At 45.1% G+C, this 19,661-nt stretch overlaps 1 protein-coding gene across 11 annotated transcripts in view; it reads right to left on the bottom strand.

The window, feature by feature from the left end:
- The window catches only part of PLA1A (phospholipase A1 member A), a 36,175-nt gene extending 22,682 nt beyond the window's left edge, over positions 1-13,493 (bottom strand). For 5 of the 11 annotated variants that reach the window (XR_012378564.1, XR_012378566.1, XR_012378567.1 and 2 more), the window contains exons 1-5: positions 13,167-13,483; positions 6,372-6,573; positions 4,671-4,848; positions 4,057-4,165; positions 2,748-2,849 (exon numbers count right to left, since the gene is read on the bottom strand). Coding sequence is in view for 6 of the 11 variants with exons in the window: in XM_073893955.1 (XP_073750056.1) it covers positions 2,748-2,849; positions 4,057-4,165; positions 4,671-4,848; positions 6,372-6,573; positions 13,167-13,239 (664 nt within the window). In the remaining 5 variants the exon portion in view is untranslated. Of the gene's footprint in view, positions 1-2,747; positions 2,850-4,056; positions 4,166-4,670; positions 4,849-6,371; positions 6,574-13,166 lie in introns of those variants that run through there. The other 6 variants (XM_073893955.1, XM_025874767.2, XM_025874743.2 and 3 more) reach the window with 6 other exon arrangements.
- Positions 13,494-19,661: the final 6,168 nt, after the last annotated feature.

The raw sequence follows: 19,661 nt of genomic DNA, 5'->3' as shown, positions 1-19,661 counted from the left end.
GATAAATCACTAAATCTTGTAAGCTTGGTAAATGTCCTTGTTGAACAAGTGTTTATTTTGTTTGGAGCTATAGTTCAGGTAGATATATATTTGGGGCCACATTTCCACAGTGTCCCTCATATTTTTGTGCTGTCTTGAACGGAGCAGAAACCTGGCTAGTTTGAAAGACTGTAGCCTGTAGCTCTCATTTCATCACCGTGGCCATATCTGACCCCTGAGACTGGGTCCGAACCAGCTGCCAAAGACCCCAACTTTCCTCTTCAAAAATCTTTCCCCTTCCCACATCTATCACTACTGTAAGTGATTGGTTGTATGTTATTTGTTGAATGACATCTATCCAGGGGTTAGCCAAGGACCTAGAAGTTATCCTTACTTTCTCCCTTTCCCTCATTCCCTACACTTAGCCCATCACCTGTCTGGTCAGCTCTACCTCCAAAATATATTTCGGGGGCGCCTGGGTGGCTCAATCATTAAGTGTCTGCCTTCGGCTCAGGTCGTGATCCCAGGGTCCTGGGATCGAGTCCCACACTGGGCTCCCTGCCCGGCGGGGAAGCCTGCTTCTCCCTCTCCCACTCCCCCTGCTTGTGTTCCCTCTCTCGCTATGTCTCTGTCAAATAAATAAATAAAATCTTTAAAAAAAAACAAAACAAAATATATTTCGAATCTTTCTACTTCTCTACATCTCTACTGCCCCCACCTCTTCTCTATGACTCTACTGCCCCCATCTCCCACCCAGACCACTACTGCAAACACCCTCTAATGAGCCTCCAGGCTCCCTTAGTGTCCCCTGCAGCTGATTCTCTGCACAGCAGTTGCAATCATCTTTACAGGAAATCCTAATGCCTCCCTGTTCTCACCAACTACAGAATAAAATGTAAACTCCTCACCATGGCCAGCCTGGTCCCCCTCCTTCTTCTCCTGCCTCACTCCCTGCCTTCTAACCATGTGGTTTTCTTTGCTGTCCCCACCCATGTCCAGGCTTTGCTTCTGACTGCTCTTTCCACCTCGAATGTTCTCCCAGATCTTCCCAGGGCTGGTTCATTCTCACCTGCAAATACTCAACTTGGACAGACTTTCCTCCATAACCCCACCTGAAGTGGCTCCCCCACCCAAATCACCCTCTGTCCCACCTCCTCAGTCATGGTACTCAGAGTGTGTAATTATGTCTGCTTATTTGTCTGTAAGCTCTACAACTTACAGCAGGGACTTTGCCTGTCTTTTTTTCCTGCTATATCCCCAATACCAGCACCATGTCTGTCACATGTGAGTACCTAATATTTATCGAAGGAAGTAATGAATGAATGCCTGCTCAATTGGTCTATATTTCCACGTGGGTGGGGACCTTCTTCAATGCCTTGTGCCTTGCAGTATTCTCAATGCTATCTAGCTCAATAAAAATTGGTTAGACAAAATGGAATGCTTTTTTTTTTCCCCTCTCATCACATTAGGAGGAGGCTCCAACTTTGAAGGGGACTGAGAGGCCTCGCTCTGGTAACTGGGGACCTAATAAGTCACCTATTTAGCAAATTTAGAGACAGAAGGGGTTAACTTTCATAATTAACATGGTTACCCCAACAGCTAGGCAGAGGCCTGTGGGCTTTGCTTTCCTATCTGTGAGATGATGAAGAAAAGAGGGTTAAATAGTATGCCTGCGTGGGTTTTTTCCAGAATTATGAATCTGTGAGTGTTGGGTGCTAAAAGAAGGCTTCTGGGGGTGTCTGGGTGGCTCAGTCATTAAGCGTCTGCCTTCGGCTCAGGTCATGATCCCAGGGTCCTGGGATCAAAGCCCCACATCAGGCTCCCTGCTCCGCGGGAAGCCTGCTTCTCCTTCTCCCACTCCCCCTGCTTGTATTCTCTCTCTCTCTCTCTCTCTGTCAAATAAATAAATAAAATCTTTAAAAATAAATAAATAAATAAAAGAAGGCTTCTGACCCAAAGGAATGAGACCTGGACACCTCTCACTTGAACTGCACATTCTTCTGGCGAGGGATAGGCATTATTTCTTCCTGTACCTGCCATGCTGAGCACAAGGCCTGGCTACCACCTAGGCATTTCATAAAGGGTAGAAATGAGGAAGAATGCCCACCCCCCTTTCCCAGCTGGTCAGAATAGCTTAATTTGGTCATAATGGATTCAGGGTTGGGGTTCCTTCCTGTGCCTGTCACTGTTGGAGGGGAGGATTCTCATTCTTCACTGGACTGAAGGGCTGGGCTCCTCCCTAGGAAGGAGGAAAGTCCTGACAGGCCTGAGTATCTGCCCCAGAGGGGCCTGTCCCACGGGGCCAGGCACATTCACCCTGAAAAAACAGCATGACTTTCCCCTATGCCTGCCAGGCAGCAATGCCTTCCCCCACACAGCCTCATCACAAGGTTTAGTATTTTTTTTTTAAAGATTTTATTTATTTATTTGACAGAGAGAGAGAACGAGAGATAGAAAGCGCGAGAGGGAAGAGGGTCAGAGGGAGAAGCAGACTCCCCGCTGAGCAGGAAGCCCGATGTGGGACTCGATCCCGGGACTCCAGGATCATGACCTGAGCCGAAGGCAGTCGCCCAACCAACTGAGCCACCCAGGCGCCCACAAGGTTTAGTATTAATCAGAGATCAACATGACACTGGTAAACTCCTTACTGCAACAGAAGCTCAGAAGGGAGGAAACCTGCCCAGAGCCACGCAAATGGATACCGGCTACCTAGCCCCTGCCGGGCTCATTCCCCTACCCTAGGAGGGTCACCCACCCCCCATACTCACTGTCAGCGTCCGTGTGGATGGCCTCCACGAAGAGGGCATCTCCAGGATCCAGGCGCTCCTCCAGACTGGCTTTGGTGTACTCCGGTCCAGCAGGGTCCAGGCCTGCTGGGACAGACTGATGTCAGAGGCCCCTTTCCTCTCAGCTGCAGCAACCCTCATGGACCCACCATATACGTCTCAGGGCAGCCCTTCCCGGTCAGGTCCTCCAGCAAGGATCCAAAGGCAAGAGGGCCAGCCCAGGACCACTGGACCCAGGAAACCCCATGTTGTTGTCTCCAACTCTCAACGACCCAGCTTCTCTGGCTCTGAAATGAGCTTGATAACATCAACCATCTGGCAAGGGCTATAATATTAATCCTCATGTACTCAGCACAACAGCTATAATATTTTGAGCAGTTACTGTCTGCCAGTCCTTGTGCTAGTCCTCATAACAACACAGTGAAGTAAAAATTACTATCCCTGTGTCTTAGTTTGGATGCCCTTTTCTCTCTTTCCCAAAAAGCAGACCCTGAGACAAGGATTTAAAGTACAAGGAGCTGGGCGCCTGGGTGGCTCAGTTGGTTAAGCGGCTGCCTTCGGCTCAGGTCATGATCCTGGAGTCCTGGGATCGAGTCCCACATCAGGCTCCCTGCTCAGCGGGGAGTCTGCTTCTCCCTCTGACCCTCTTCCCTCTCGTGCTATCTTTCATTCTCTCTCTCTCTCTCAAATAAATAAATAAAATCTTTAAAAAAAATAAAGCACAAGGAGCTCATTTGGGAGTAGATCAGAGAAAGTATAGTGAAGGATTAGAAAAATGAGTCAGAGTTTGGAAAAACGGATGTATTATCACTTTGGGCAACTGGGTCTCATCCCACTGGCACCCTTCTGAGAGGCTCTGCAGAACATGACTCAGAATTATCCCACTGAAGGGCCAGAAAGTGGGGGTATTTACTACACAACTCTAGTCCCTTATTGACTGAGGGTAGCTTCTGAAGCATAAAGTCCCTAGTGCTTTTGCAAGTATTTAGCATAATTGTCTAAGGGTGATTTCCACAGTGGGCCAAGGAGATATGAACTATTACAACTCATGTTACAGAGGTAGTAATTGAGGCTCAGAAGAAATACGTGGCTTCTTACACTGACATTAGAGATCACACAATAACAACACAATACCGTTTCATACAAAAGGGCCACAATAAATAAATTTTAGTGGAGGTAGATAATTCAATCATAATAACAAAGATCCCCTCTGCTTGCCTCAACAGAGGCATTTCCAGGGCATTCTCTCTCTATGTCTGAACTCGGGAAGATGGGCAGAGAATACTGTTACCTGTGATCCGTCCTAACTGGCCTTTGTAGAAATGTCCCACCATGCCCCCAACGTGGGCACCCAGGCTAACACCAATGATGTGGATTGAAGACTCCGGCACACCCAGCACCTACAATGGGGCATTTACAGGGAATTACACATGGGCCACAGCAGCCTCTGGCCTCACAGGGTCACACTTTTCCCTGAAGCTTCAGAATCAGAGGACCCTGGGCATGACATCCCCCACACACCTTCTTTGGGAGAAAAAGGCAGAACTTCCATCCCATTCATTACTTGCCCTCTTCCTAGACACCCCACCTTGACAATTGCCTCACTTTCTCTTTGGTGCCCAAAGTGTGTGAGTAATGAACATGGCCACTTCCTCTTGAGGGATTCCATATCTAACGTCAGTGGCACATTCTACAGAGGAGAAGCAGAGGCTCCAAGTGGGGCAACAACTTGCCCAAAGTCAACACTGTTAAGTGGCAAAGTGGAGATTAGAAGGGAAGACCCACAAGCTACTGGGTGGCTCTGCTTCTGCCCTAAAGCTCCTCCTCATGTGTTGACTCTTTCTTTTTGTCCCCTCTCTCCTCCATAAGAAGCCAAAACTCACCCCCAAGCCCTTCAGCACCTACCAGAAGTTTTCTGAGGAAACGGGAGATCTCAAGTCCCAGCTTAACCACATTTTCCACGGCTGAGAAGTAGACACCTGTAGAACCATAAACCCAGTCCACAGCAATCACATTAGCATTTGCTGCCCGAAGAAGAGTGCCAATGAATTTATCAATCCAGGAAGGCTTTGTACCTAAGGCCCTAGACAGAGGGCCAAGAAAGGATAGGAAAATTATCTGCCAAGCCAATATCCATTGTCATGGAAATGACAATGATACTCTCTATTAACAGAATAAACCCAGGGGGAAAAAAGGTCCAAACAAATAAGGGGGGTATATGGGCAATACATCTTATACCACTTTGAGCCTAGGGAGAGCATAATCCCAAAGTCACCAGGGCTTCAGCCTGCATATATGGAGCCTTTGTGTAAATTATAGAAAGGCCTTTTGTTCCAGGTAGATGCAGCCTCATGCCAGGGCCCAGAACTCAGGTTGGATTTCAGTCCCACCAGGCCTCAGTCAGGTACCTTGGTGCAGTGCATACTACACAAACCATATATACTGACACTGCTTGTGTTACTCATGGGGGAGAAAAGATAGCTTTGTACCTTAGAGTTATGATTTGCAATCTTAATTCTCATTCTATAATATAAGCACTCTCCTTGAGGGATGTTTTTATTTACTTGTTCGTTCGGTCATCCTTTCATTAATTCAATGAGCCAGGCAGTATGCTAGGTGCTTCTCTCCAGCTTTGTTGGCTATCTCTGGGTTGGGGGTACACACTCAGCCTTGGAGAGTGGCTGAATATAAAAGATTTCCTGGAGGAGAGACTTCGGCACAAGAGTGAGGAAGAATGCCTATGGAGAGATGTGGCTGGGTCCCTGGAGTCCAGTGATTTGAGAAGCAGAGAGAATCCGGAGACCATGAAATAGTGATCCTTTGTGCAATGGCTTTGTGTCCATGTCTTCCTTGCGGCGGGGGTGGGGGTGGGGGGGCTCTAGTTGCTCAATACTGCTACTATTTCACTGCATTCTCTCCTTCTTTCCTCCCACCAACCTTCCTCTGTTTCTGGCCTTGCCAATGGGCTCTGGAGAGATATTAGAAGGATGGATGGTGGTTGAATTAAGACTCAGTATTACAACAAAATTTGGACTGTAGGGCATCAGACCTTGAAGAAGAGAAGTGTCTAGCACCTGAGGAGGTTAACCTCAGGAGATGATGGAAGTAGCATCTGTGAGTGGAAGTTTCTTAAATCATGAAACCAGGGAAGAAATGAAGAAGAGGAAATAAACCTCTGGATAAAACACCATGCTGTTACCCTGACTGCACAAAGCCTATGACCTCATTGGCTGAGATGAATCACATAACCCATGCTTCAGGGAGAAAAGGATCACTGAGACCATCTATACAACTTCCCTTTTATTCAGATGTGGAAACCAAGACTCCATGTGCTGGGGTGACTTGTTCGGGTTCATACATATTTACTGTGTGAAAGTGTGTCGACAAGACTGAGCAGAGGAGTAATGTACATGACCAACAGGAATGAGCAACACAATGTGTGTTCATGTTGATATGAGACACCTTCAAAGACAGCAGTAGGTGAAAGATGAAACATGGGACTGTCAGTAAATCCATTTCTCCTCTTGCTCCCCACTAAATTCCTATGGCATTATGGTCACTCTCTAGTTCCTAGCTGAGATATATCTATTAGCTGATTACTCCCACCTGAATCCATGGATGAGTAGTTTGGTTCCTAGAGTGGCATTGAACCCAGAGTTTTGGATGTCACTACTTTCCTGCACTAGCTGCCCACAGCTGGGAGCCAAAGGGGTGAAGAGGAGAAACTGGACTTTGAGATTGGTGCCTTGGAGAAGATTAGCGTTCTGGAAGTTAGTGCACTTTGTCTGTGGGGTAGGAGGTGCATCTCCTGGAGGAAAAAAACAAAAAGAAAAACAAGAATGATCCAAGGTGAGGTCATCTGTTCTTAGAAGGAAGAAAAGTGTTCTTGAGAGGAAGAAAGAAACAGGGGCTTACAAGCAGTTATTATAAATCAGCTAGTGCAATATTCAGACTAATTTATTAAAAACATCACTTCTGGGGAGCCTGGGTGGCTCAGTCCTTAGGCGTCTGCCTTCGGCTCAGGTCATGATCTCAGGGTCCTGGGATCGAGCCCCGCATTGGGCTCCCTGCTCAGCGGGGAGTCTGCTTCTCCCTCTCCCACTCCCCCTGCTTGTGTTCTCTCTCTCGCTGTGTCTCTCTCTGTCAAATAAATAAAAAAAAAAATCTTAAAAAAAAAAAGACATCACTTCTGTAACCAAAATCTGTAAATAGTTTTCATATCTAAAGATACAATGCCAGAAAAAGATATGACTATTACTCAACCAGAAAAGATTAAAGACCATGCATGGTGAAGTGAATATAGTTATGAAATAAATTGGGTTGCCCCTCTAAATCCATAGGTTGAAGTCCTAATGCCCGGGACCTCAGAATGTGACTGTATTTGGAGATAGAGATTATTATATTAAAATGAAGCCAATAGGGTAGGCCCTAATCCAGTATGACTGGTGTCCTTGTAAGAGGAAATTTAGACACAGACACAGAAGAAAGACAACATGAAGACACATGGAGTAGACGGCCAACTGCAAGCCAAAAATTAAATCAAATAATGTCATGCCTCTATGCAAAAAAAGCCTCTAAGGCATTTCCCTCAGAATGAAATCTGAGGTACTAACAATGGATTGAAGCCCTGAAAGGTCTAAACCACGGGCTCCAGGAGCACTGTGCCTGTCCAACTATTGTTTCATCTGTTCTGGACACATGTGCTCCCAGGTCTTTCTCACTCTGCACAGTCCTAGACCCCCTGAGGGTGTTTGCACTGGTCATCCCTTCTGCCCAGAGTGTCTTTCCACAGACATCCACATGGCTACCCCACTCTTCTCCTTTAAGTCTTTGCCTGTCAAAGGTAACTTTCTCATTTGAATTGTCACCTGCCTGTGCCCCTCACCCAAGTTCTCTCAATCTTCCTCATCCTGATCTATCTCCTTTTATAGAAATCATACCCTTCTAATCTCCTATGGAATTCACAAGTTTATTATTAAGTGTATTGTTTATTGATTTCCCTACATTAGCATATACTTTCAAGAAGGCAGAAATTTTTTTAATTTATTTTTTATTTTTATTATTATTTATTTGACAGAGAGAGAGAGAGACAGCGAGGGGGAACACAAGCAGGGAGAGTGGGAGAGGGAGAAGCAGGCCTCCCGCGGAGCAGGGAGCCCGATGCGGGGCTCGATCCCAGGACCCTAGGATTATGACCTGAGCCGGAGGCAGACGCTTAACCGTCTGAGCCACCCAGGCGCCCCAAGAAGGCAGAAATTTTTATCCATTTTGTTCACTCTCCTGCCTAGAATAGTGTCTGCCACAGACAATAAACATGAAAAGCTAGTTCTTTGAAAAGAATAATACACTAGATGTACTTTCGATAAGACAGAGTAAGAAAAAAAGAGGGAAGTCACAGGTAAACAATACAGAGAATAAAAAGGGGATATAAATAGAGTAGATTTTTAAAACCATAAAAGAGCATGTTTATACCCACCCAAAAGTTCAAAATACAGATATCTTTCTAGAAAATGGAAAATTTCCTAGAAAAGTATAGCTTACTGAAACTTAGTCAAGAAAGAAAAAACAGAATGTCAAATGTAAAACTGTAGCATTAGGGAATTGAAACAGTAGTTTTCAGTCTCTTCATCAAAAAACTCTACTGGGCCAGACAGTTTTACAGAAAAATTCTATCAATCCCTCAATTCTTATCACTGTTCTGGAGAATAGGAAAGGGGAGAGAGAATCTAAATTCATTCTATGAAAATAACCAAGATATCAAAACTGGGCAGGGACAGAAGGAGAAAGGAAGACGAAAGGCCAATTTCACTATTAAACAGAGACGTAAAAACCCTGAATTAATTATCAGCAAATCTAAGGCAATCAAGGATAACAAGAACTAAACACACATCATGGCCAGGGTTTAATCCAAGGAATGAAAAGATGGCTTAACATTAGAAGATGTATTAATCTAATGCATATATGAAAAATTAAAGAAAAAAAAGATATATGCTCATCTCAACAGATGTAGAAGAAAAAAGCTCAATAAAATTTAATACCCAGCACTTTTAACCTAAGAAAAAGTGTTTACCAAGAACCTATAGCAATGACCATACTTATGGGTGAAACATTAGAAGCATTCCATTTAGAACTGGAAACAAATGAGAATGTCTGCTATCAGTGCTTCTATGAAATATTGTCCTGGAAGGTCTAGTCCTAGCCAGGGATACAAGACAATAAAATGGGATCAAAGTTACAAAGTTGGAAAAGGAGGAGAGATAATCACCAATATTTGCAGATGATAGAAGAAAACTTTTGATCACTTGGGAATATGGAAGGTGGTGCCCTGAATCATGCTCAGATATCCCCTCTCTCCAACTGCCACTCCAACCAAAGACTAATCGTAGATGAATATCAAAAGAGAAGAGAGAAAGACAGCCAATCTCAAATATAAAGATTATATCTCTGTGAACAAGAACAGAATTGCAGGATGGTGCTGGGTTCCTAGTCTGGGAGAAGGCAGCTCTGTGAGGTAAGTGGGGTCCTAGAGTGCTCCATGTCAGGTGTGGAAGTTCAGCACCAGGCCCACCTGTGGTAGTGGGGGGAGGGGATCCCCAACTCAGTAAAGGAAGCTAAAAACAAAAGCAATACAACCAAAAAAATAGCTATAGTCTTTTTACTTGGGGCTATAGCTTTATTTAGGAAGACAGAATGGAAAGACAAGGCCTCACTAGTGAGAGCTGAGACAACCTGCCCCCCAACTGGAGGAGACAGTCTAAAGATGAGAAGGTGTGGGGGGCGGCTGGGTTGCTCCTGCCAGTTAAGTGTCTGACTTCAGCTCAGGAAATGATCTCCCTGTGTCCTTGGATCAAGCTCTGTGCTCAGCGGGGCGTCTGCTTGTCTCTCTCCCTCTCCCTCTGCCCATCCCCTGCCCTGGCTCTCAAGCTCTCTTTCTTTCAAATGAATAAATAAAATCTTCAAAAAAAAAAAAAAAAGATGAGAAGGGGAGGAGGTGATGGGAGGGAATGGGGGGGCCAAACACAAGCTTCTCATTGAACATTGAAATGAGACTGATCTATTGTGTTAGAAGTCAAGATAATAGTTATCTTTGGGGTGGTAGTGATTAAGACGGGGATACATGGAAAGAGTTTTAAGAACTTCATAATGTTTTATTTCTTGATCCGGATGATGGTTACACAGGTGAATTCACTCTGAAAATTCATTAAACTGTATACTAATAATCTGTGCACTTGTCTGTACATATGCTGTACTTTAATAACGAATTTACTTAAAAAAATCCTGCAACCCAAATGCCTAAATATATACAGAAATCAAATGTTTACAAAGATAGTCAAAAGCCAATAAATGAATCATGAATTCATTCCAGGTAAAATAAGATTTTAAAAGCCTTTGACATTGACTTTAAAATAAGTATGCTGAGAATCTACAAGGATAAAAATAAAGACAGAGAATAAGAAATCATGAAATAAAAACAGGCATAAATGATAAGATATATAGGAAAAAACTAGTTCAAAAATTGGAAATGAAAAAGATAACCATTGAAATAAAAAAGGAATCAATACTATAATTTTTAGTACAGAAGTAAAAAACTTTTTTAAATTAATTTATTTATTTTAGAGAGAGAGAAAGAGAGAGAGCACAAGCAGGGGGAGGGACAGAAGGAGAGGGAGAGGAAGAATCTCAAGCAAACTCCATGCCCAGCACAGAGCTTGACGCGGGGCTCAATCTCATGACCCTGAGATCTTGACCTGAGCGGAGATCAAGAGTTGGATGCTTAACCAACTGAGCCGCCCAGGTGCCCCAGAAGTAAAAAAACTTTTAATATGAAAGTATAGTTAAAAAGTATAGACAATAGATGGAGAGGTTCCAATTTTTACCTAGTAGCTGTTCTATAAAGGAAGAGAATAGGAGAAGCAGCAATATTTTGAAAAGATAATTGTTAAGAATTTTCCATAACTGAAAAAATATATGAATTCTCCAATCAAAAATTACACTCAGGGTAATGTGCGAGATAAAAAATAAACAGGGCACCTGCGTGGCTCAGTCAATTAAGCATCCAACTTAATTTCGGCTCAGGTCATGATCTCAGGGTTGTGGGATTGAGCCCCAAGTGGAGCCCCATGTGGAGCCCTGCATCAGGCTCTGCACTCAGTGAGGAGTCTGCTTCAGGATTCTCTCTCTCCCTCTGCCCCACCTTTCTCAAATAAATAAATAAACCTTTCTCAATCAATCAATTAATCAATCTAAAGGTATATTATAGTATAACACCAGAACATCACAGATAAAAAGATATTTCTAAAAATTCCCAAATGCATTGGAAAACTTTGAAGAAATGGATAATTTTCTAGAAAAATATAATTTAGTGAAACTCACTCAAGAAGGAATTGCAAGCCCAAAAAAACTACTAGCATCCAAACATTAAATTGGTAATCAAGAGTCTTCTCTGGCCCTAAAGTACACTAGAGCTAGATGGTTTTATCTGAGAACTCCACTGCTTTAAAGTACAATTAATCTTTATCTTATATAAACTGTTTATAGAATAAAAACTTATTTCATGAGGTTATAATAATCCTAGAATCAACAGGACATGGGTAATACAAGAAAATGATAGATAATTTTTTATGGACATACATGCAAAATAATATATATAAGTATATACAAAAATAAAAATAAATTTTGGCAAAATAAAACAGCATTGTATTAAAAAACACACCATGATTAAAGGGTTTGTTCCTGGTGATCTTAGTCTGATTGGGCTAGCCCATAGGGCTTAGAAGAAAATATGGAAAAATTGTCTTTACAGTAAGAGTGCTTAAACAAGACACCAGAAGCACAAATCATCATAAGAACTAAGAATTAAGACAACAATGTAATGACTATTTTTTCTATCAAGTTGACAATATGAAAAACGTTTGATACTACAAAGTATCGGCAGACAGGCGGGGCAGGGAAATAGTCATGCTCACATACTAATACATTGCTACTACTTCTTTGTAGGGCAATATTTCCCACATCTATCAAAAATCCATAAGACAGAAATTCTTTTGGATCTAGTATATCATGTATAAACGGCCATTTAGAATAACAAGATAGCTCTGTGTGTTCATATGGCAGAATTTCACACGAACACACAAATTTTATATACATATAAGGAGGCCATTCTATACACACACACAAATAAGTGCTTGAGAGAAAGCGCACATGAAGCTAAGCAGCACCTTTTAAAAGCCACCCGCTAATGCAGGGGGTGAATGCACTCATGCACTCTGAACTCTGGAGCAGGGAGGGGTGCTGAGAGAGGGATGAGGTGTTGCAAGAGAGGGAGGAATCGCAGTAGGCCTCCTGAAGATGTGAAGAGCATACATCAACAAAAAGGTATGAGCAGCTCCAGACAGAAGGACTGACACATTCTAAACCTGGGGACTGACAATTAAATGTCTCGTGAACAGGACTGAATAGGGGCCTGCTGTGGGGAACAGGGTTGGGGGCAGGGAGGAGCTTTCCGAGGGGAAGGACCAGTGCTCAGAAGAGAGGGATCTTCACCAGCCAGAGAACCTCCAGGCCACGGCAGTGTTTAGGAGTGTTTAGATTTGCTACATTAAGACAGCAGGCGTGGTGGGTGGGGGTTTTTACCTGGGGAAAGGTAGAAATGCAAGTAGCACCTGCGGGAATTTTTTCTAAAGGTCATCCTGTCATCTGCAGTTAGCAGGGACTTGCTAGCGTAGTCCTACCAGGAAAGACGACAAACCTAAATCTGAGTTGGGTCAGTGTAAGATTAGCAAGGACATCTACCGTTCACAACGCCAAAATCTGTTAGTCTGGAAAAGTAAAAAAAAAAAAAAAAAAAATTTTTTTTAAGATTTATTTATTTATTTGACAGAGAGAGGGAGAGAGAACACAAGCAGAGGGAGCTGGAGAGGGAGAAGCAGGCTCCCCGATGAGCGGGGAGCCCAATGAGGGGGCTCGATCCCAGGACCCTGAGATTATGACCTGAGCCGAAGGCAGACGCTTAACGACTGAGCCACCCAGGCGCCCCATGGAAAATTTAAATTTTAAAATTAAATATATCTTGGTACACCGGATATTTATAGGGGGAATGTAAATCATATTTTGGAATTAATCAAGTCTTATTTTTTTAGAGTCATCCTGGCTTGTGCCAGGTAAAGAGGATTAATGCAGCTTTTAGAGAAAAGAGTACAAGAACTAGGGGGCTTGAGAGAGTGTCCTGGTCACCATCAGTCCCTTTATGATTGTAGGGTTTTTTTCCTCCCTCTTTTAAATTCATCTCAAGAGAGGGCTTTTAGGGGACCTTCCAAAGGTTAGCACTGCATAAATAGATGGCTTAGGAACTAGAACCTCTGACAAAGAAATTCCACCCAATTAGCCCAGTCCCCGAATTACCTGCACTTCCAATGCTGAGCCACAAAAGGAGCCCCCATGAGCAGAACTGTATCTTCCTGAGACCTGGGGGCATCGCTGAGCTGCAATTCTCAGAGCTGGGGTGAAGCCGACTCCTACAAGCCAGCCTCTCAAAGTTTTGGACACCAAACACCCGCTTGGGTGGCACTAATCATTAACTGGCCTCTTGACCTGTAGAAGAAAAATGAACTCTCCCTATCTGTTTAACCTCCACAGTTAGTTGGTTTCTTCTTCTCAGTGAAAATAAATACACTTTTCTTTTCTTTTTTTTAAAGCAAGGGATGTTGAAACACATTGTCCTTCCTCTCTGAGCCAAACATCATCAGGAAGCGATTTCCTGCACCTCTCCCACTTCCCATTGCAAAATGTTAGTAAAAGCCAAGGCAGCAGTCTTTCATCTCTAGGTGAAGACAAAATCCGCATCGTCCTGGAATCATCTGTGGACATGTTTGTCTCTCTAGGAAGACTCTGAGCAGCTTAAGGGCAAAGACCTTCTCCTTTCAGTTTTTGTTTTTGTTTTCTTGAGCGCGAGAGAAAGAACAGGAGCTGGGGGTGGGAGGAGTGGTTAGAGGCAGAGGCAGAGGGAGAAGCAGACTCCCCACCGGTGGGGAGCCCGGCGACAACTGGGACCATCATCAATTAGGGAGCCTGATGCAGGGTCAGCCCCAGGACTCCAGGGCCATGACCTGAGCTGAAGGCAGACGCCCAACCCATGGAGCCACCCAGGTGTCCTCCTTTCAGTTTTGAATCCCCATGGCCTAGAACAGAACTGAACCGATGTGTCTAGTGTACATTTAACAGAAAGAGTGGAAGAATTCGAAGTTTGCCTCTGAGAGTGCTATCCTGTCATAGACTCTTGGAGCTAGAAGTAAAGCCCAGCCTCTAAAAAGAGACGTTCACCTTCTTAAATTCGCGAATACAGAAACTGAACGGTAGAGAACAAAAGTGGCCTATAGAAACTCTGTTGCTAGAAGTGGCTGAGCTGGCCTGGAACCAGGGCGTTTCCAGTGTACCACATGGCCTCTCCACCCAAAGGAGTGGCAAAAACCACAGAGAGCTTAGTCTGAGCAGGTCAGGGGCAAGGGGAAGGCAAGGTACTTGCCCAGCATTCCTGAAATTGTAGCACGCTGCTAGGGGGCTGGGAACCTGCCAACAGGGCAATACTAAACGTTTTGGACAATGGCTCCAGGACGTGAGTACAGCTTTAGGGCCTAGAGGGGTTAAATAACTTGCACCAGGCCATGTAGCGTTGGAACAAGCTAACCCCAGCGGCCGTGCTCTGAACCCCTGCACCAGGCAGGAACAGCCCCCAAAGAGGCACTGGTGGCACGTCAGCATGGCTGTGCCAGGCCTGGCCAGGCTGAGGATAAACGGTTTGGGAGGGGCCAGCCCTGGCTTTCCCTCGTGCACGTGATCCCACTGCTCAAGCGTGGCTGCCACTGGGAAGCGAGGGGCCATAAACAGGACACGACCGAAGGCTGTTCTGCTGTCACAGACCACGCCAGGGGTCGTAGTCCAGGTCCTCGGGGAAGAGATGCCAAGACAGGACTAGATGTGAAAGAGATTTACTGGTGATAACACCAGCAAAGAATAAGGGGCGCTAAAGAAGTTAGAGACAGCCCTTAGACAGAGATGCAGGTCAGACACCTGTGAAGGAGAGCAGGCAGGAAAGAGGAAGACATTGAAAAGTCTTGGACTTCCTCACGGTTCCTGGAATGTTCTGGCAAGGGAAATGGGGAATCCTCAAGCTGAAGTTTCTCGTTATCGCAGTCCTGTGTCTTCTAGGCATGAACCTGGGGATTAGCATCTCCACCCTGCTCTGTCACTAGCTGGGGTCAGTCTCTGCACAAAGATGAGGGAAGATCCAGAAAGGTGACAACTGGGACCATCATCAATTAGGCTCCCCATGGCAGCAGATTGAAGGCTGCATTTTCACAGCCACTCACACCACCTCCAGAGCGGGCATGTCACACCAGTTACTCCAGTTATCCCAGCACAGTATTCCTTGTGGGCAGTATTAACACAGCTGACATTTAGAGAGCACCTTCCCTTTCCCCTTCATCATCTAGAATGGTGCTCTCTGGGTGGGGCTGGAGTGCTCCCGTGCAGGACCCCCTGCCTTAGCATCATCCGGGGGACCTGAGCCCAGAAGCGCAGAATGAGAATCTCTGGGGTTGGGCCCAGGATTCTGCAGTTCCAGCATGTTCCTTAAATGCTTGTACACATGCTGGAACCACTAGTTTTCTGTTAATTTTACTACAGTCATCTCCATTTTACCAGGGAGGAGACTGAAGCTCAAAGAGATCCCAGCAGCGTGGGGAGCCCAGCTGCAAAGGGCCAAGGAAGGGGGGTCCTCCTGGAAAGTGAGGTGGCAGATTTTAGAAGGTGAGGTCAGGAGACACTGAGGAGCACCAGTTATATTCAGTGTATATGGTCTGTCTCCCCCAAGGAGAATGTCAGCCTCAGGACAAAATTTGTGTCTCTTTTGCTCAATGAGGTATCCCTAGAGCCTAGCACAGTGCCTGCCGCACAGCTGGTGCTCAATATTTGCCAAGGGAAGGCATGGTACATCTGATAGAGTGTGCTTGTCTGGAGAGGACAGTGGCAAGGGGCCAGATCTGAGACAACACTTAGGACCCCATTGTCATGTGCAGTCAGATGGCTTTATTTGCCAAGGATCCAAAAACACGAGGAGGCAAACAAGAGACCAAGGATGGGTGTTCAGTATCCAGGGCTCAGAGTTCCCTGCTGTGTGCTCAGTGCTTGGAACAGTGTCTGGCATACAATAGGTGCTCACAAAATATTTGTTTGGGAAAAAAAGGAAAGAGAGAGGTTGCCTGGGTGGCTCAGATGGTTAAGCATCTGTCTTTGGCTCAGGTCATGATCTTGGGGTCCTGGGATCGAGTCCCACATCGGGCTCCCTGCTCAGTGGGTGTCTGCTTCTCCCTCTCCCTTTCCCTCTGTACTCTCCATCTCTCTCTCAAATAACTAAAATCCTTAAAAAAGAGAGAGAGAGAAGAGGAAGAGAAGGGAGAGGCTGGGGGAAAGAGAGGGAGACTTCTAGGCTACCACCCTGGAGTCCACTGAATCCCCTGCAGCCCTCCCTGTCTGCCTGTTCCCAACTCAGATTCCCTGCTCCCTTGCCTTCTGTCAGGATCCCTAGCTCACAGCTCCATAAGTGAATATGCCTTTATTTATTTCTGTGTGTGTGTCCCCATGTGTGTCTGTGGAATCACTGCGTTCACTGTGGGGGTGGGGGCGTGGGCATATAAACTAGTGTAATAACCAGTATGAACCAATTCTAGGAAATAATTCTAGGTCTCACCAGCTTAGGACTACAAAATGAGGTCACATTAATTTTTAAAGTGTGACTCCATGCGTTCACCAACTCAGAAGCTCTCCAAGTCTGTTCTTTTGAGATTTTATGGAAGTTTCATCATGTAGGCATGATCAATCATTAACTCCATTTTTCAGCCCCTCTCCCTTCAAGAGAATGGGGGGCAGGGCTGAAAAATCCAAGCTTCCAATCATGGCTTGGCCTTCTTGGTGACCAGCCCTCATCCAGGAGCCATCCAGGAACCCACCCAGAGTGACCTCATTAGAACATAAGACACTCTTATCAACCAAGAATTTACAAGGGTTTCAGGAGCCCTGTGTTGGGAACTGAGGCCAAAGACCAAATATTAGAACTAAAGATGCTCCTAGTGCTCTTATAATGTAGAAAATTACAGGGAGCTCTGGGACAGGAACCAAGGACAGAGACCAATATATATATTTTTCTATTATCTTACACCTAGTCTCATCCTCACCACAGCCTTCAAGATAGGCATTATTGGTTCCAAAGTACATTAGCCCTCAATAACCTGAGGCTCAGAGGGGTAACTATCATGCCCAGGAGCAGTGCCAGGTGTCAGTGGCAGGTCTTTCTGCAAAACAGCACAGAATGTGCCTTTTCTTAGGTCTAATTACCCCATTCCTGCAAGAAGGAAAACATGCATGCCTTCAAAGGGGGCCTTCCTCCCAGTTTCCTGGATTCAGGACTGGTGTGAAATAAGGGACACCAGAAAGCACATCTCAACTCAAAATGTTGCCTTCACTAGAGCAGTCTCCAGTAGACATCATCCTGCTGGAGATTCATTTGTTTGCTGAAAGTCATGTTTCCCAATTTCATTCATTCACTGCCACCTTCCCTATTATTGCCATGTCCACCTACCACCTGTGCTTACATGTCTTTCAAATTTTCATTTAAATAAGCTTTCATAAAGGTACTTTAGTAGGACAGTTTATATCAAAAAGAAGACATAAGACTAGCTCCTGAAGTGGTCTGACAAGCAGACTGTGTCACCTCCATCTGCTGGCATTAGCAATGGGAGATGGTTGTCCATATACCACCCAAAATGAGGCGACACCCTGGTTTGAAGCATGGCCCTCTATTCAAAGCACAAACCTCTATCCACAGCTCTGTAGCTCAGGAGAAACCATAGGGTTCTTTATTGGACTCTGTCCCAATCTTCGGACAACCTCATTTTTGACTCACGTTCTTTGGATGTTAGAGTTGAAAGTCCATGGGCGCTAAGCCCAGAGACTCTGAGAGTGGACACTTGCCTGAGACCGCCCCGCCTGTACAGATGATGATATGGAAAAACAAAAGGTTAAGTAGGACCCTTAAGTGGGGCAGGTGTAACCAAGCACAGTATGGAGAGAGAAGTCCCAATCGTGGCCCAGGGATTGGGTGGGGTGCCTTTGGTGTCAGAGGAAGAGGAGGCTCTCTAAGGAGAAGAGGGATGCTGAGAGGAGAGTGAAGATTCTGTCCATTTCACAGTCTGACCTGGCCTCCGTTCTGCCCCTCCCTATGCCTGCCCCCAAATCCACATTTGAAGGCCTGACTTCACCTCATACTTGTGGAGGTGAACAGAGGGCACAGGCTTCTGCCATCGCCATGGAACTCTTGGGTTTCATTTTAGCCTTGTCTAAGGAAAACTTTCTAACTACAGCTAACAGTTGTAGTGTGATAGGACTGAAGACACATAGCCTGGGTTTAAACCGCAGCTCCTTCTCACCTAGATGTGTGACCTTGGACAGATGGCAGCTTCTCGGAGCCCAGTTACTTCATCTGTTAACGGGTCCTGATGGGCAGCTCTTTCTTCCTCTTCTTTTTCCTTCTCCAAATGGGAAGAGTCTACCCTACTCCCCAGGTGTCACTTCTCCCAATCCCCAAACCCTAAGGATGAAAAATGATGGCTGGGCTCCCCACTATGCCCTATCTGGATGATCCCTGGATTCCTAACCAGATCCCAGCAGCCATTCCTTGAGGAGCTGATTCAGTAGGCTGGTTGGTTGTGAAATCATCACAGTCTCCATTCCTTCCCCCACACTCCCTGTAGCTCTGTGGCTATCTCAAAAAAGATACACTTTTACCCTGGAGAAGTAGAGAGAGGAATAAATGGAGAATATGGTGGCTGAAGAAGCTTGGAGAAGGGTAGCTGAGCCCAATGCTAGTTTTTCAGGTCTTAAAAAAAATATTGCCAAGACTTCTAGACAACATCTAGCAATCTTAGATAACAAAGAAAGCAAATGAAGCACCATCATATAGCGGGTCGAAAATATTTCATTAATCCTGTAATGTTACATATGACCTATTCTGTTTTAGTAAACATGTATTAACTTGATAAGCATGATAAATTCATATGTGCATCAGATCGTTTTTTAATTTACTTTAACATGCATATAAGGACGCGTGGGTGGCTCAGTGGGTTAAGCGTCTGCCTTCAGCTCAGGTCATGGTCCCAGTGTCCTGGGATTGAGCCCCGCATCAGGCTCCTTGCTCAGTGGGAAGTCTGTTTCTCCCTCTCCCACTCTCCCTGCTTGTGCTCTCTCCCTCTCTTCTCTCTCTGACAAATAAAATCTTAAAAAAAAAAAAGAACATGCATATAATTAAGTTTATGATCTCTTTCATCTGTTCATTCTCATCTTTCCTCCTTCTCCACACACACACACTAGCACTCATATTCAGGAGCAAAGGCAGAGACCATGAGTTACATGTAGGTGGGTGGGCAGAGGTTGTGAGGGGAGTGTGCAATTGCTCTCTTCTGTTTGCTTCTTTTTTCTCAGAGAGATAGCAAGCAAGGTTGCCAGTTGAGAGTAAAGTCTGAAGAGATTTTGAGGTTTGATAAAAAAGAGTCTGAAAATCTGAACTCTTTTTGAAGTGGGCCTGTGATGAAGAGAATCTCAAAGCAAACATAGCAGGATCTCTAGAGTCTTTCTTGGGTGTCCCCAGTTGTGGCTGAAGTCCTACCTGGGAAATAACAAATGCTTAGTCCCTACCCTCCTACCCCCTTCCCCCACCTCCTCCACTGCATTCTAAAGGGACTGGAAGGACTCAGAAAGGCAAATCCCAGTAGGATCTAGGAGGAGGTAGCAGAACTGCTGTTATCAGACCTCCCATCCCCACCTCCCCCAGCTGAAAACTAGTGATTT

The sequence above is a fragment of the Callorhinus ursinus genome, unplaced genomic scaffold (genome assembly GCF_003265705.2).
Source record: "Callorhinus ursinus isolate GAN/ISIS: 27379988/994484 unplaced genomic scaffold, GSC_fseal_2.0 scaffold1, whole genome shotgun sequence".
NCBI classification, from domain to species: domain Eukaryota; kingdom Metazoa; phylum Chordata; class Mammalia; order Carnivora; family Otariidae; genus Callorhinus; species Callorhinus ursinus.
This window is presented reverse-complemented; position numbering and strand designations above follow the sequence as displayed.